The sequence below is a fragment of the Pseudorca crassidens genome, chromosome 10 (assembly GCF_039906515.1).
Source record: "Pseudorca crassidens isolate mPseCra1 chromosome 10, mPseCra1.hap1, whole genome shotgun sequence".
Lineage (NCBI taxonomy): Eukaryota > Metazoa > Chordata > Mammalia > Artiodactyla > Delphinidae > Pseudorca > Pseudorca crassidens.
Genome location: NC_090305.1, coordinates 100,651,651 through 100,666,297, shown reverse-complemented (window position 1 = coordinate 100,666,297; position 14,647 = coordinate 100,651,651). Strand labels below are relative to the sequence as shown.

Genomic DNA, 14,647 nt, shown 5'->3' with positions numbered 1-14,647 from the left:
GCCTCCTTCCATTCTTCAGGGAACCCAGCTTCCAACTGAGACACAGAAAATGAAAGAACTTGCCGTTTTGTGGCTCAGTTCCACAGCCTCTTAGAATCCTACCCAGGGCCTGGATTTGGCCCTCTGATTTTGGCCTCGTTTTTTGGTATTGTGTTTTCAAAGCACAAATAAAGAAAGGAGGAAAAATCCCCAGGAAATAAGGGACCCCAAAGCCAACTCCAATGAGTGGCCAGGGCTTTGAGTCTATACTCGAGTGTTTACCTCCCAAATGCATGAAGGGAAGAAACGTTGGGTACAAACGACCTCCATTCACATTGTCCAGGCTTCCAAGTGTAGCCGTGTGTCGTCTGTGTGTGCCGTGTGGCTCCCGCCCCCCACCCCGCCCCGTAGCATGCTCGTGCCCCTGAACGTCATCAGCCGCTGCCTCCGTCGTGCTTTCTGGCTGCCTCTGCTCTGCACCCCAGAAAGCCCCGAGTTGGCTTCGGTTTGCTGTGCTGCTTCGGTTTGATGTTGCCCTTCTCTGTTTGGCCCTCGTGTGTCCCTTCTCATCCCGGCTCATCCAACTGTCTCTCCTTTCTGTTCCTTTTCTGTTTGTGACACGTTATCTGTTCCATGTCGTGTGGTTTCTTAACCGCGTGTGGTTTTTCTAAGATTAATTTTTTACAAATAAATAGCCTCTCCTCCTTCCTCCTTTATTCCCACCTGGTCTCGCACCCCTTCTGCATGGTCGAACCTCTGCTTTAAAGTTAACAAGGCTCAGTCTCTCACTAGGTCTGGGTGCCCGCTGGAGTGGACTAAGCTTCCTCTAACCACAGTTTCCCATCATCGCTATGATGGGCCTTCCTTCCTCCTGTCCTAATACTGTAGTCTTTACCCAAACCCAAGCAATCTTAAAAACCTCACGGATGAACACAACCTAAATCCCCGCTTCCGTTCTTCCCTCTCCTCTCCGTGCTCATGACACCCAGCGACTGTGGATTCCAGCCACCTGCTGTGCCCGAACCCCCTCTCCCCCACCCGCCCCTCCTCCGAGCCCCCCAGAGCTTGGCCGCCGGCCCCCCTGGGGGCAGCGCTTCTCACCCCCGTGCTTCCCTTGCAGATCCGCGTCGTGAAGGCGTTCCGTAGCTCTCTCTATGAAGGTCTAGAAAAGCCTGAGTCTCGAACCTCCATCCATAATTTCATGGCTCATCCTGAATTCCGGGTCGAAGATTCACAGCCCCACATTCCCCTCATCGACGACACCGACCTGGAAGAAGATGCCGCGCTCAAGCAGAACTCGAGCCCGCCGTCCTCGCTCAACAAGAACAACAGCGCCATCGACAGCGGGATCAACCTGACGACCGACACAAGCAAATCAGCTACCTCTTCAAGTCCAGGGAGCCCCATCCACAGCCTGGAGACGTCGCTTTAGCTGAGGACCCCGCCACCACCCACCTCCCGGGCACCCACCCGTCCAGGCACCCGACTCACCCAAGCAGCAGCGAGCCACAGCAGGAAACCAAATACTGGCGAGAAAACCGTTTCCACCCAACAGACCCTTTTTCTGGCTGCGATGCTGTTTGAACTCTTTTTCACTTCGAGGCGAGGGCGGGATCTCCTCCGGGGGCTTAAGGGAGTGAGCGGTTTTTCCCAGAACTAGCCCTTCCTGGCTCCCACCCGACATGGACCAGCCATGCACCCGCCCGGCGCCATGTCCCCTGCATGAATGTACTGTACACTTCCGGTCCTCCCCTTGTTTGGTTTTTGGGGGGTTGGGGAGGGGTTTTTTTTGTTTGTTTGTTTGTTTTCTTAGGCGGGAACGGCAGACAGACTCTTTTCTGAGACTATTTATCCAATCCACTGGTCTGTGAGTTTTTGAAATGCTTGCGCAGCATGGTCTCAGTTGTATAGGTTAATTTAACAACTTTTTGAAATTGCAGAGCTTAACTCGCCTAGTAAATTTGCACCAATGGAACCGAAGAACTTCAGACACTCACAAGGTTATATCCATTTCTTTGTATCTATATCAACGTATACTTCCCCAAGACTGTATACGTCCATATAGATAGGTAGATATATATGTGTCTATATGTATATATATATATATATATATATATATATATATATATACACACATGGATATATAAAGTTTCTTTGCCGGCATGTTGCCTTGTTTCTGCTTAAATTGCTCTATTTTAACTTATTTATGTCCTAAAAGAAGAATGTAATTTGTTTACAAACCTGTAGATAACGTCTTCGGCTATTTGTACGGTTTAAGAACACTGGTGGCTGAGATGCTATAAAAACAGCTCAGCCTGATAGACACCTCCCTGGATTGCATCCTTGATGTTTTACGATAGCCATGCTCCGATTTTTGCCTGCTACTTCCGTTCAATTATGTGACTACCGAGGGAGGCTCAGGCAGAAGCCAAATGTTAGCGAGTATCCATCCCGAGGGGTCCCACAGCGTGCTCCGTAGACAAAGGGGGAGGAGGAGAGAAGTCTTCCTGCGCTCAAAGCACTGATGGCCAGCCCGGCCCCAGGGTGACGGGGTTGGCAAAGCACTGGGTGAAAACTTTTCTCTCAATGAAACTCACTTGAGTTTACTAAGAGCATTTCAAATAGAGATTCTCTCTGGCGCTGTCTGTACAGAGACTGAGGTAGTTTTGCAATATTATAAACGCTATTGTGTTGATTTTTTTTTCAGTTAGTAATTTCGAGGCTTGTTTCCTTACGAACTGCAGCAGATGAGCTGTTGGCCTATTGGATGAGGATCATTATGGTTTGCTGCTCTTATTTTTATTTTTGAAGAAGAACAGCCTTTTTCTCTGCACTATTTAGATCCGAACGAACCTTATGACGTGTATATTGAGATGTATTCAGTGTGATTTTTTTAAACCAAATTGTCTTCCTGTAGTCGCAATATATACTGTAGCCTTTGAACAGCAAGTCTTGCTTTCCCAGACAGAAAGCCATTCTGAAACCCTACAGTATCACAGGTGAGAAAAGGTGGTTATTTTTTCCCTGAGACAATAACAGCACTAGTAATCCCACTTAATAAGAGCTTATTTAATTGTATGTCAGCCTCTTAACTGCTAAGCACTTTGTGGGTATCAGCTTTTTTCATAAAAGAACTTTTGTATTTAATACAAAGTTTGCTTTGAGACTTTTCAGCATACGATCTTTTTCCATAAACTTGTACAGTGCAAAAGACATTTTGAATACCATGATCGATGATGTCCCATGCTTCAAGGAAAACCAAACGCTTCTGCCTCGCTTGCAAAATGCATTCTTCACACTGACCCTTCCCACAGTTGCTCTGTGTCTACCCGGGCCCTTCCCTTCTCCAGGCCCAGAGAATTCTTCCACAAACAAGATGAGAGCCACTCGGGAAAAGAGCCATAGTCAGCTGGGAGGGCCTGCATCTGGATGGCTGTGGAGAAACCCGAGGGTTTAGGACCCCAAGTCAGCCCATCCCACCTGGCAACACCTTCCTGGAAGGAGGACCTTCTTTGCGCAAGAGCATCTCCTGAATGTCGTGAAGAAATATCTCTGAATGTACCCAGCAGAGGAAACTGCATCCCCCGAGGGGTGACCACCCTCAGATATGCTTATGGGATTCCAAGACCAATACCGCCCACTGTTCTCCTCAGAGAAAGGAAAGACCCGCTCCTGTAAAACCTGGGGCAGCTTTGGAACATGGTGTTTTTTGTAGTTTCCTTTTTCAAGGTTCTCCATCTCCCGCTTTGTTCCAACCTTGTGTCCGTGACCTCATTCCATGACACCAGGAAAGCCCCGCTTGCACACCACGCTCCCTGCTCATTCGGAGCCAGGACGCAAGGGAAGCAGGAGGGGGTCTCCCCTAGTGGGACCCAGCCCAGGGGAGAGGGAGCCATGGAAGCTACCGAGAATGCCCCACGTCAGTGTTGGTCTTTTCTTGTCAGGAATGATGGTTGCTCACACACACACACACACACACACACACCCCTCGCCCTCACACTTGCACACACACATCCACACACACAGGAAATGATTGGTTTGTCAGAACTCCCTGTAGTACATAGAGCTTGCACTCGGCGTCCTATATCTAGCAGCATGGGGTACGTTTGGCAGTTCACCCCATTAGGGGGTAAATAATTTATGACCATTCATCTGTTTTTATGAATTTTTTTATCTAGACAATAACTGTAAATAAAGAACTCACCATCTCTGTTCATTTAATACTATGCAATGGTGATGCTTTCAATTGCTGACTCTTCTTACTCCGCAATATGGTTCTGAAATGTCTGTGGTCTTAAAAAAAAAAAGGCAAAAACCAACATAAAACAGAACATAGTAAATATGTACTCTGTAATGTATACTTTTTGCTGGTTTTGGACTGCACCATCCCCTCAGCTTCTTGTCTGCCCTCTGGACAGGGGCTCCAGGAGAAGGTAGCATATTCAGTTCCAAGGTCTAAGCTCACCAATCTGTCTCCGCCTAACAGATGACGGAAGACCAGGGGACCCATTCAATGAGTCACCCACCTTTGGAGGTGGACAGGGAGGAAACTGAAGAGTTTCCTTCCCTAACTCAGCAGCAGCCTGGGTTGCTCCCACCAGCCCCCCACCGTAGCCCCTTGCACCCTTGTCCCAACCAGAGCAGAGAGTGGACAAGAAGGAGGGCCCCCTGCTTCTGAGACCAGACCAATGATAGTGACTGCACTGGGACAAGGACCCTGGACCTGTCTCAGCCCGGACATCCCAGTTATTGAACAGCCGCTCTTCCCCAACTGTGCTGAAATTCCCCCTTTACCACATCCTGACAGCTCAGAGAGACTTGGGTCTATTTCTGGAATATCTCCTCTGTTCCCTTATCTGGGTGTCTCATCTGGCACCAACCACACAGTTTTAATTATTGTCACTTTATATAATGTTTCATTATGTGGTGGGATAAATACCCTTCGCTTTTTTTTTTTTTTTTTTTACAAAATTTCCTGGTTATTCTCTCACATCTATTCTTCCAAGTAAACTTAAAATTTTGCCGAGTCCTGCATCCTCCTGCCCTCCTCTCCAAATATTGGGCCCTTTCATTGTAGGTGCAAACATCTTCCCACCATTGTAAGCACTGTCCACCCCAGCTCACTAAAGAGACAGCCCTCTAAGGAGAAATAAAAAGGACATCCTGAATCTTGAGGGAAGCCAGATAGTCCTCCCATCATCTCACCTGTCCCCTAAGCCAGGGTGTCGTTAGGAGAGGCCACCAAGCCCCCACCCAATCTCAGTGTGGGACCCAAAGTCACCCACCTTGGCTGTGCTGAGGTGGACCCGCCATCTGCCCTGGTCCAGGCAAGAAAGAGGGGTCTCTCCCAGACCTGGAGCTACCAGAACGTGTAGCCCAGTTACCAATTCTCCTCATGGAGAAATGTTTATTCCTATATCCCTTTCCTGAACTATTTTGGTGGGGAGAGGGTCACTTCTTGCTCATTTTTCACAGTTTTCAGCAGTTGTGATACGTCCTTTGGGATGCAGCAATCTCTTGCCTGGACCTTCTCACCACCCTGATGACTCCCCCTAGTGGTTCTGGCTCTACTTACAGCAGGCTGTCAAACGCACGCTGTGACGTGCCTCCCACACAAAACTCTCTCCGTAGGGTCGGAGATCCCACCATTAGAAGATGGCGGGTGGGGTGGAGATGGGTTGCGTTTCTCTGAAGGCGTCTGGGTCCTCCAGAGCCGAGGCTGAAATCAAACAACAGCAGAAAATCCCCAGGTCTTTCCCAAGTTCCAAAGCAAGCTCTCCTGATTTTGATGTAAAGATCCTGTTCATCCAAGTGGGCGGAGGGGGATCCCAGGCCCTGGGCATCAGCCATCACCCCCTCCACCGAAAACAAGATATTTAAGGCTGCTTTGGGACTGCCCTTCTCGGCTCCCTAAGTCTGTTCTGTAACGCCTGTGGTGCTCTCCTCACCTTTCCTCTCGGGGCGGGGAGGGGTTAGTAGCCACACTTTGCTAACTCTCGCGTGCACATATTTTATACCAGAGTAGCGAGGAAATGGTGCCGCCTCCAGCTTCCACGAGCTACCCGGGCTCTGGGGGGCTCTGGGGAAATCGGGGCTGGGACGTGACTGTGCTCTTATTGTACACTCTTGATTTCTCTGTATCTCTGGCTTGTGCTCTTTGTAATTAATGGGATTTGTCTGCCTTTTCAACACTATACTGAGCAATAACAATAAATGCACACGTGGAAATGCAGACACAGTACACATCACAAGGCCTTTTTCCGTGGGACAGCTGGGTCCCCGCCCTCCGTGGATTTGAACTCAGAGGGAAGCCAAGTGCCTGGGAGGGAAAGGCACTTTGCCCAAGGGTGCATGGCTCAGGGGTGGTCTCTCTCCTTCCGCCGAGTCACACCTTTTGAACAGTCACCATTTGAGGGAGGCAAGTTCAGCTTACCATGAGTCATTAACCCTCCACGAGGAACAGCTGACAATCCCAGAGGGCAAGACTTTGGGGGAAGAGGCCTCAGGAGGATGAAGAAGAGGTGGAGGTTCAGGCTCTGGGAGGTCAGGGCACAGATTAGGGAAAGCTTTTTTAGCTTTGGGGTCTGGGATTAACCGGAGGGAGCTGATGGGAGATGTGGACAAAGGATGTAGGTGGTATCCCCCACTGGGGACAGGGGGATGCAGAAGGGACCCTGGCACACTAAGAGTCTGAACTTTGCACACCTCTGGTGGACATCAACAAAGAACGAGAATGTGCCCAGACCAAGAGACAGTGCCAACGTTGGTTCAAAGGTTGATGGTTGCACATGCGCGTGCGCGTGCACACACACACACACACACACACACACACACGAAAACCCAGCTCTTCTCAGGGAAAACTGATCCCCAGATCAAGCGCTGTAGGCCCAGCCGCTTCCAAACCCAAACCCAGTTTCACATCCAAAGGTCCATTTACTCCCAAGATCAACCTTCCAGAGGAGGTATTATTACAATTCCCACTTAACAGAAGAGGAGACGGCAGCTCAGAGAAGAGAAGGGTGTGCCCACCTAGTAAGTAAGGGATACAGTATTGATACCTTGCAGTCTTGATGCCAGAATCAGCACTTAAAACTTTTCAGCTCCACCAGCAAATACTTTAATGAATAGGATAACAGTTGCACTGTTTGTCCCAAATCCTCAATCTCTCCAACTTCAATGCCTACACCAGGGAATTCCTTAAATAACAACTATGCCCCAGGCATTGTGTTTGTATTTTATCTAACGTGTCATCGTCCCCACTTTCTACTGGAGGAAAGTGAGGCTCAGAAGGAAGTGATATGATTTTATCACCCAGAGAATCAGTAGTACATCTACAGATCTGAGATCAGGGGATGTCCCTTGAAGAACAGGAGACCCAAGGGCCCCTCCCACTCTGTTCCCTGCAGTATTTCCACCATAAGCACCACCCCTCACACCCCTGCAATCTTTTTCCATTAGAGGGAAATTATGGGTCTTGAAAGCTGGGGTGGGGGTGGAGGGTGAGTTGCTACCCGGAGGCCCTGCCCTGAGTTCTGTAAGGCCCCATTCCCCGACACCCTCTCCAAAGCTCCTCGATGGTCTGGGTCTATCACACCCTCTGAGCCTTAACATCGTCCCTCCAGCAGTGACCATCTCCTGCTAGGACTCTTCCCTCCAGTTTCAAGAGGGGAAACAGGGATTTTTGACTCACCCAAGGGAAGCCTAGACTCCATCCTGGGTCACTCAACTCCTTAAAGCCATGAGAGATCAAGGGCTGCCAGACCATGTGTGGCTGAGGGGAGCCCCCAGGCTCTGTCCAGCTGTACAGCATTCTCACTGTGCCGATGGGAAGCCAGGGACCTAGGGGTTGGGGAAACTGGCGATTGGGTCCTGGGCTCTAGCTGCAGGAGTCTGGCTGAGATCCTTCCTTGCCTGGGGAATCTACCTGGTGGGCCAGACTCACAGGATCCCAGAGCTATGAGGAAGGGGCAGTTTGAAGGCATGGGTCCTCTGGCCTGGAGAGGGCAGGGCGAGAGGCTCAGCCTCTGGCTAGGGGGTTATTCCCTGGGCTTCTTTGCCCCTGGTCCCAGCCTTGGGTCCTGAGGAGAGACTGACAAGGAAGCACTAAGACCAGTCTGGCCACTACTCCCAAAATTAGTCATCCTAAATTGTTCACCATAAGGCCAGTCGCACCCAGAACCACAGAGAGGTGGGTGGAGGTGTAGTTACGTATGAGTCCCTTTTTTCATGTATGGATCTCAGGAAAAGGGAAGGGTTGGTCACGAGAGAAGACAGATTAGAGCTTCAGATTTCAAGTCCCGGGCCTGGCTCGCCTGGAAAACGAGAGTCCCACCCCTTTGGTCTCGAGCGTCACGCACGGAGAAGGGGAGGGGCCGTGGGAAGGCTTGGCACCGCCCCAGAAAGGACGGAACCTTCGGGCGAGCGGAGCGCGCTGCTGCCCGGAAGCTCCTGCGCCCGGGCCAGACCTCCTGCGAGCCCGGCACCGGAAGTGAGCTGTTCCGAGGCGCCGCCGGGACCTGCCACGTCCGAGGCCTGGCGCTGCTGCTGCCGCCGTCGCCGCCGCAACCATGGTGAGTGCTGGGGCCGGGGTCGCCGAGCGGAGTTCTGGCCGTAGTCGCGGCCCTCCCGGGTTCTTCGCCGCGCTAAGGTTCAAGCCCCGAGTTGGGGCCGTTCAGCTCTCCCGCACCGCTTCGGGTCTGGGGGTCTCTGGCCCTGCCCGTCCGGACCTTTCGAAGGGGGAGGCCAGGCGGAGGCTGCGGAACCTCCCAGAACTCTGCGGGCCGCGTCTCCTGCTTCTTTTCCTTCTCTTTCCCCAACAATTGAAAACAAAACCCCAAACACCGTTGGAGCTACTGTGGCCTGAGCCCTTAGTAGGTTCCAAGCATTGTTCCTAATCTCAGCCTACTAACAGCCCCATGAAGTCGGGGCTGTTATTATCGACCTTTGACAAATGAGGAAGCTGGAGGTTGAGAGGTGAAGCCTCTTGCACAGGGAACAAGTGGCAGAGCTGAGATTCAAACCCTCACAACCATTCCCTTCTCCCTCCTCCCGCCTCCCCCAGCAGAGATGTTTGTGGAACGGGTGCTTAGCCCAGGGCCCCGAGGTATGACGGGCACTTCAGGAAACTGATGTAAGGATGAGCTGAATGTTCCTGTGATGCAGGGGCTCGGGTTTTTAAACCTCTGTGGTATCCACAGTGTACATTCACTCCACACTTACTCATCCAGTGAATGACCGCCAGTGGGAACTAATGGATAGAAGCATCTAGCCTGAGCCTGGCACAGAGGGGGGGTTCAGTAGGCCGGTGCTCTCGGGAAAATGGCTGTGCCTGGGTTTTTGAGGAAACGTGGGTGAACCCAGAAGTCTGCACGCTGGGTTTGGTTCTTGCTTTGCAGGGCACTGGGTTTTAAATTTCTCGGGGTTTTTTTTGGTCTCTGATTCTTCAGCTGCTAAGTAGAGTTGGGGTCTCTTACACCCTGACACTCCGCTCTTTTTAAATGAGTTTTTAACTCATTAAGTAATTCTGAAGAGCTTAATTGTTTTGAGGGCTGTCTTTTACTACTTAAGGAAGACCATACATCTTGAGGTGCTTAGGAGGAGGGACTTTTTTTTTTTAAAGGAGCTTTTAAAAAAAAAAAAAGCACTTGTTCATCAATCCTGGTTGGTGCGTGAGAGTGGTTCAAAATAAATGCTGGTTATCTCCAAGGTCCTCTGGCGAACTAGTATGAAACTATCAGTAAGCTTTCTTCCTGCCTCTGCTTAGCCCTCAGCCATTGATTTAGGGAATTGGATGTAACAACTAGATGGGCAGCCTAGTCAAGTGGAAGGCTTTGTGGGCTGGGAGTTAGCAGGTGAGGCTCTTCTCCCAGCTCCACCTTTAACTAGCTCTGTGACTTGAGCAGGTGCTTTCTATTCCCTGAGCTTCTTCATCTCCTTAGTCCACCGGACAGCTGTGATGAACTCTGCCCTTCGGCCTTCCCAGTGCACGTGTGAGAGTACTTTGTGACCCGGACAGCTTGGCACCCGTAGGAGATGCTTCTCCTTATCTTCCTTACTTGCCTTTGCAGACCTCGGGGGCTGCTTTGTGGGGCATCTAGACTTTGGTGAGAGAACCTATGCTTACTTGACATGTACATTTTGAACTGCTTTGCAGCCATCCTCTTTTAGTATCCACCTTTCTGAAAAGTCAGGTCAGACTCTATACCTGCAGGGCTTGTGCTGGAAAAAGATGACATGGGGGAAATGGTAAGAAATACCACTTCCAGTCTGAAACCTCCTTTTCCGTCCCTTTTCTATCCTAAGAGTTTTGAGAGAATAGTGGTTGAACAAAGTAAAGCTGTGCATTTTTGTTCATTTACTTATTCATTCAGCAGATAGTCACTGAGCTCCTTCTGGTTGCAAAGCACTGTACTGGGTGATTTGAGAGGATTCAGAACGGCCAATGACACCGACCCTGGCTCCAGGGAGCTCACCTTCTAGTTGGGAGAAGAAACAGTGTAAAGTGTTGTAGACATTCAGTGTTGATATTCAGAGGAGTCCAGCCAGTTGGGGAATCTGGGAACCTTCAAGATGGGGCAGGGGGCAGCGTAATTTGAGCTGCACCTCAGAGAATGGGTAGGAAGGTGATGACCATGGCAGCTCTGTTCCAGCCCTATAAACTGGGCTCTGTCACAGATGGTGTACCAGGGAGCAGCCTCAGGAGAATCAGTTGAATCAATTAGTGTTAAGTGTTAACCCTGTTGTGCAAAAAACTGCCTGGAACATCAGAGGCTCTGTCATCCGGGAAGGAACCCCGGCCATGGCTCCCTCAGGGTCCCTCTTCAACGTCAAATGTAGCCAGGACCGCTCATGCCGCCATCCCCCCTTCTTTGCTCATGTTTTGCCCTCTGATTGGACTGTACTTTTTTTCCCCTGTGCCACCTGGCAAATTCCTCATCATCTGAGCCGAGTTTATGTCCACCACCACCAGCCCCTCAGACTGCTATAGCACATGTTAACCACCATTAAAGTATTTATCTTGCCGTGTTGGGGTTACTTATGTGCAGGCTTCTCAGGGGCAAGAAGTACCTCTTTTGCGTGTCTGTATCTCCAGTCCCTGGCACAGTGCCTGGCAAAATGAAGGCACTTAGAGTGAACATTTACTGAATGAATGAATGAATGAACAGGTGCAGTCAAGAACTTTAAAAATGATAAGTGGATTCAACGAGATGATTGCATTCTAACTATCAGTGCATTTACCAACAATATCTTTGGTTCTAGGTGTCAGTAATTAACACTGTGGATACTTCCCATGAGGACATGATTGTAAGTATTCCTTTAGCACTTCCTCACATGCTGTGGACATGGGCATTTCTGTTGATCATTTATGAATCCACTGTGGCTTTGCAGCGTTTGATAGTTAGGCTGTAACCTGTTACAGATACCCCTGTAACTATAGGGGTATGGTCAGTCTCCCAGCAGTACCCTCTGAGTTGGCAGGGCTGTGATAGTCTGGTCACTGTACGGCAGGAGAAACCTGGAAACAATTTGTAGCCCAAGGTCCTCGGTCTCCTGGCCAAAAAAGTAACTGTCTCTGGGATGGGATGGAAGTGGGTGCAGAGGTTTGAATTAGTCTTCCCACCTGTATTCCTCCTGCTGTCACTTCTTAGCCCCATGGGAAAGGGAAGAAAAAAATAGGAAAATGACTCAATACAAAGGCAGAGCCAGGTAGGACTGGCACAGACAGCAGGCCAGACAGTGCTCTTTGAACCAGAAGTCATTAACTCAAGGCGTTTCCTGAGAGGCAAACATAGGGTTTGGTGTAAAAGGACAGGGCTGTGAGAGAAGGTCCAGAGGTTAAAGTCTCCAGCAGCAAAGATGTGGACTCTGCTTCTTGCAGTGCAAGGAGTCCAGGTAGCCTTTGAACAGGACCCAGGTCACTCAGCCTACAGCATTTCATCCCAGGCATCCTGCCATCACATCCTTCCCACCAGCAGTTGCTTTGGGACTTCTGAGGGGCTGCCTAGTCTCAGAATTGTATGTTCCCTGGGTGGGATCGTGTGTGTTCTAGCTGTGAGACCACACCTCCTTGGAGACAGCGTGGCACCTTGGGTAAGAAGATCCAGTCTGAAATCCCTAGTCAATCTCCTTTTTTTTTTTTTTTGAATTTTATTTTATTTATTTTCTTATACAGCAAGTTCTCATTAGTTATCCATTTTATACATACTTCTGTATACATGTCAATCCCAATCTCCCAATTCATCCCACCACCACCCCCCTGCCACCGCTTTCCCCCCTTGGTGTCCATACGTTTGTTCTCTACCCCTGTGTCTCTATTTCTGCCCTGCAAACCGGTTCATGTGTACCATTTTTCTAGGTTCCACATATATGCGGTAGTATACGATATTTGTTTTTCTTTTTCTGACTTCACTCTGTATGACAGTCCCTAGATCCATCCACGTCTCTACAGATGACCCAATTTCGTTCCTTCTTATGGCTGAGTAATATTCCGTTGTATATATGTACCACAAATTCTTTATCCATTTGTCTGTCGATGGGCATTTAGGTTGCTTCCATGACCTGGCTATTGTAAATAGTGCTGCAGTGAACATTGGGGTGCATGTATCTTTTTTTTTTTTTTTTTGCGGTACGCGGGGCTCTCACTGTTGTGGCCTCTCCCGTTGCGGAGCACAGGCTCTGGACACGCAGGCTCAGCAGCCATGGCTCACGGGCCCAGCCTCTCCACGGCATGTGGGATTTTCCTGGACCAGGGCACGAACCCGTGTCCCCTGCATCGGCAGGCGGACTCTCAACCACTGCACCACCAGGGAAGCCCTGCATGTATCTTTTCGAAATATGGTTTTCTCTGGGTATGCGCCCAGTAGTGGGATTGCTGGGTCATATGGTAATTCTATTTTTAGTTTTTTAAGGAACCTCCATACTGTTCTCCATAGTGGCTGTATCAGTTTACATTCCCACCAACAGTGCAAGAGGCTTCCCTTTTCTCCACACCCTCTCCAGCATTGGTGGTTTGTAGATTTTCTGACGATGCCCATTCTCAGTGGTGTGAGGTGATACCTCATTGTAGTTTTGATTTGCATTTCTCTAATGATTAGTGATGTTGAGCAGCTTTGCACGTGCTTCTTGGCCATCTGTATGTCTTCTTTAGAGAAATGTCTATTTAGGTCTTCTGCCCATTTTTTGGATTGCGTTGTTTGTTTTTTTAATATTGAGCTGCATGAGCTGTTTATGTATTTTGGAAATTAATCCTTTGTTGGTTCATTTGCAAATATTCTCTCCCATTCTGAGGGTTGTCTTTTTGTCTTGTTTGTAATTTCCTTTGCTATGCAAAAGCTTTGAAGTTTCATTAGGTCCTATTTGTTTATTTTTGGTTTTATTTCCATTACTCTAGGAGGTGGATCAAAAAAGATCTTGCTGTGATTTATGTCAAAGAGTGTTCTTCCTGTGTTTTCCTCTAAGAGTTTTATAGTGTCTGACCTTACATTTAGGTCTGTAATCCATATTGAGTTTATTTTTGTGAACAGTGTTAGGGAGTGTTCTAATTTCATTCTTTTACATGTAGCTGTCCATTTTGCCCTGCAGCACTTATTGAAGAGACTGTCTTTTCTCCATTGCATATCCTTGCCTCCTTTGTCATAGATTAGTTGACCATAGGTGCGTGGGTTTCTCTCTGGGCTTTCTATCCTGTTCCATTGATCTATATTTCTGTCTTTGTGCCAGTACCATACTGTCTTGATTACTATAGCTTTGTAGTATAGTCTGAAGTCAGCGAGTCTGATTCCTCCAGCTCTGTTTTTTTCCCTCAAGACCACTTTGGCTATTCGGGGTCGTTTGTGTCTGCATACAAATTTTAAGATTTTTTTTGTTCTAGTTCTGTAAAAAATGCCATTGGTAATTTGATAGGGATTGTATTGAATCTGTAGATTGCTTTGGGTAGTATAACCATTTTCACAGTATTGATTCTTCCAATCTAAGAATATGCTATATCTCTCCATCTGTTTGTATCATCTTTAATTTCTTTCATCAGTGTCTCATAGTTTTCTGCATGCAGGTCTTTCATCTCCCTAGGTCAGTTTATTCCTAGGTATTTTATTCTTTTTGTTGCAGTGGTAAATGGGAGTGTTTCCTTAATTTCTCCTTCAGATTCCTCATCATTAGTGTGTAGGAATGCAAGAGTTTTCTGTGCATTACTTTTGTATCCTGCAACTTTACCAAATTCATTGATGAGCTCTAGTAGTTTTCTGGTGGCATCTTTAAGATTCTCTATGTATAGTATCATGTCATCTGCAAACAGTGATAGTTATACTTCTTCCTTTCCAACTGGTATTCCTTTTATTTCTTTTTCTTCTCTGATTGCCATGGCTAGGACTTCCAAAACTATGTTGAATAATAGTGGTGAGAGCGGACATCCTTGTCTTGTTCCTGATCTTAGAGGAAATGTATTCAGTTTTTCGCCATTGAGAATGATGTTTGCCATGGGTTTGTCATATATGGCCTTCTTTATGTTGAGGTAGGTTCCCTCTATGCCCACTTTCTGGAGAGTTTTTATCATAAATGGGTGTTGAATTTGGTCAAAAGTGTTTTCTGCATCTACTGAGATGATCATATGGCATTTCTTTCTCAGTTTGTTAATATGGTGTATCACATTGATTGATTTGTGTATATTGAA

At 48.3% G+C, this 14,647-nt stretch overlaps 2 protein-coding genes across 16 annotated transcripts in view; both read left to right on the top strand.

Annotated features, from left to right (window-relative positions):
* The window catches only part of ATP2B2 (ATPase plasma membrane Ca2+ transporting 2), a 351,715-nt gene extending 347,405 nt beyond the window's left edge, over window positions 1–4,310 (top strand). For 10 of the 14 annotated variants that reach the window (XM_067755445.1, XM_067755444.1, XM_067755447.1 and 7 more), the window contains one exon: window positions 1,100–4,310. In XM_067755445.1, coding sequence (XP_067611546.1) covers window positions 1,100–1,411 — 312 coding nt within the window. In that variant the 3' untranslated portion in view covers window positions 1,412–4,310. The remainder of the gene's footprint in view (window positions 1–1,099) is intronic. The other 4 variants (XM_067755452.1, XM_067755455.1, XM_067755456.1 and 1 more) reach the window with 2 other exon arrangements.
* Window positions 4,311–8,415: 4,105 nt separating this feature from the next.
* SEC13 (SEC13 homolog, nuclear pore and COPII coat complex component) overlaps window positions 8,416–14,647 on the top strand; it is a 54,511-nt gene continuing 48,279 nt past the window's right edge. Inside the window, exons 1-2 of one of the 2 annotated variants that reach the window (XM_067755438.1) lie at window positions 8,416–8,549; window positions 11,239–11,283. In XM_067755438.1, the coding sequence (XP_067611539.1) occupies window positions 8,547–8,549; window positions 11,239–11,283 (48 nt within the window). In that variant the 5' untranslated portion in view covers window positions 8,416–8,546. The remainder of the gene's footprint in view (window positions 8,550–11,238; window positions 11,284–14,647) is intronic. The other variant, XM_067755439.1, reaches the window with a different exon arrangement.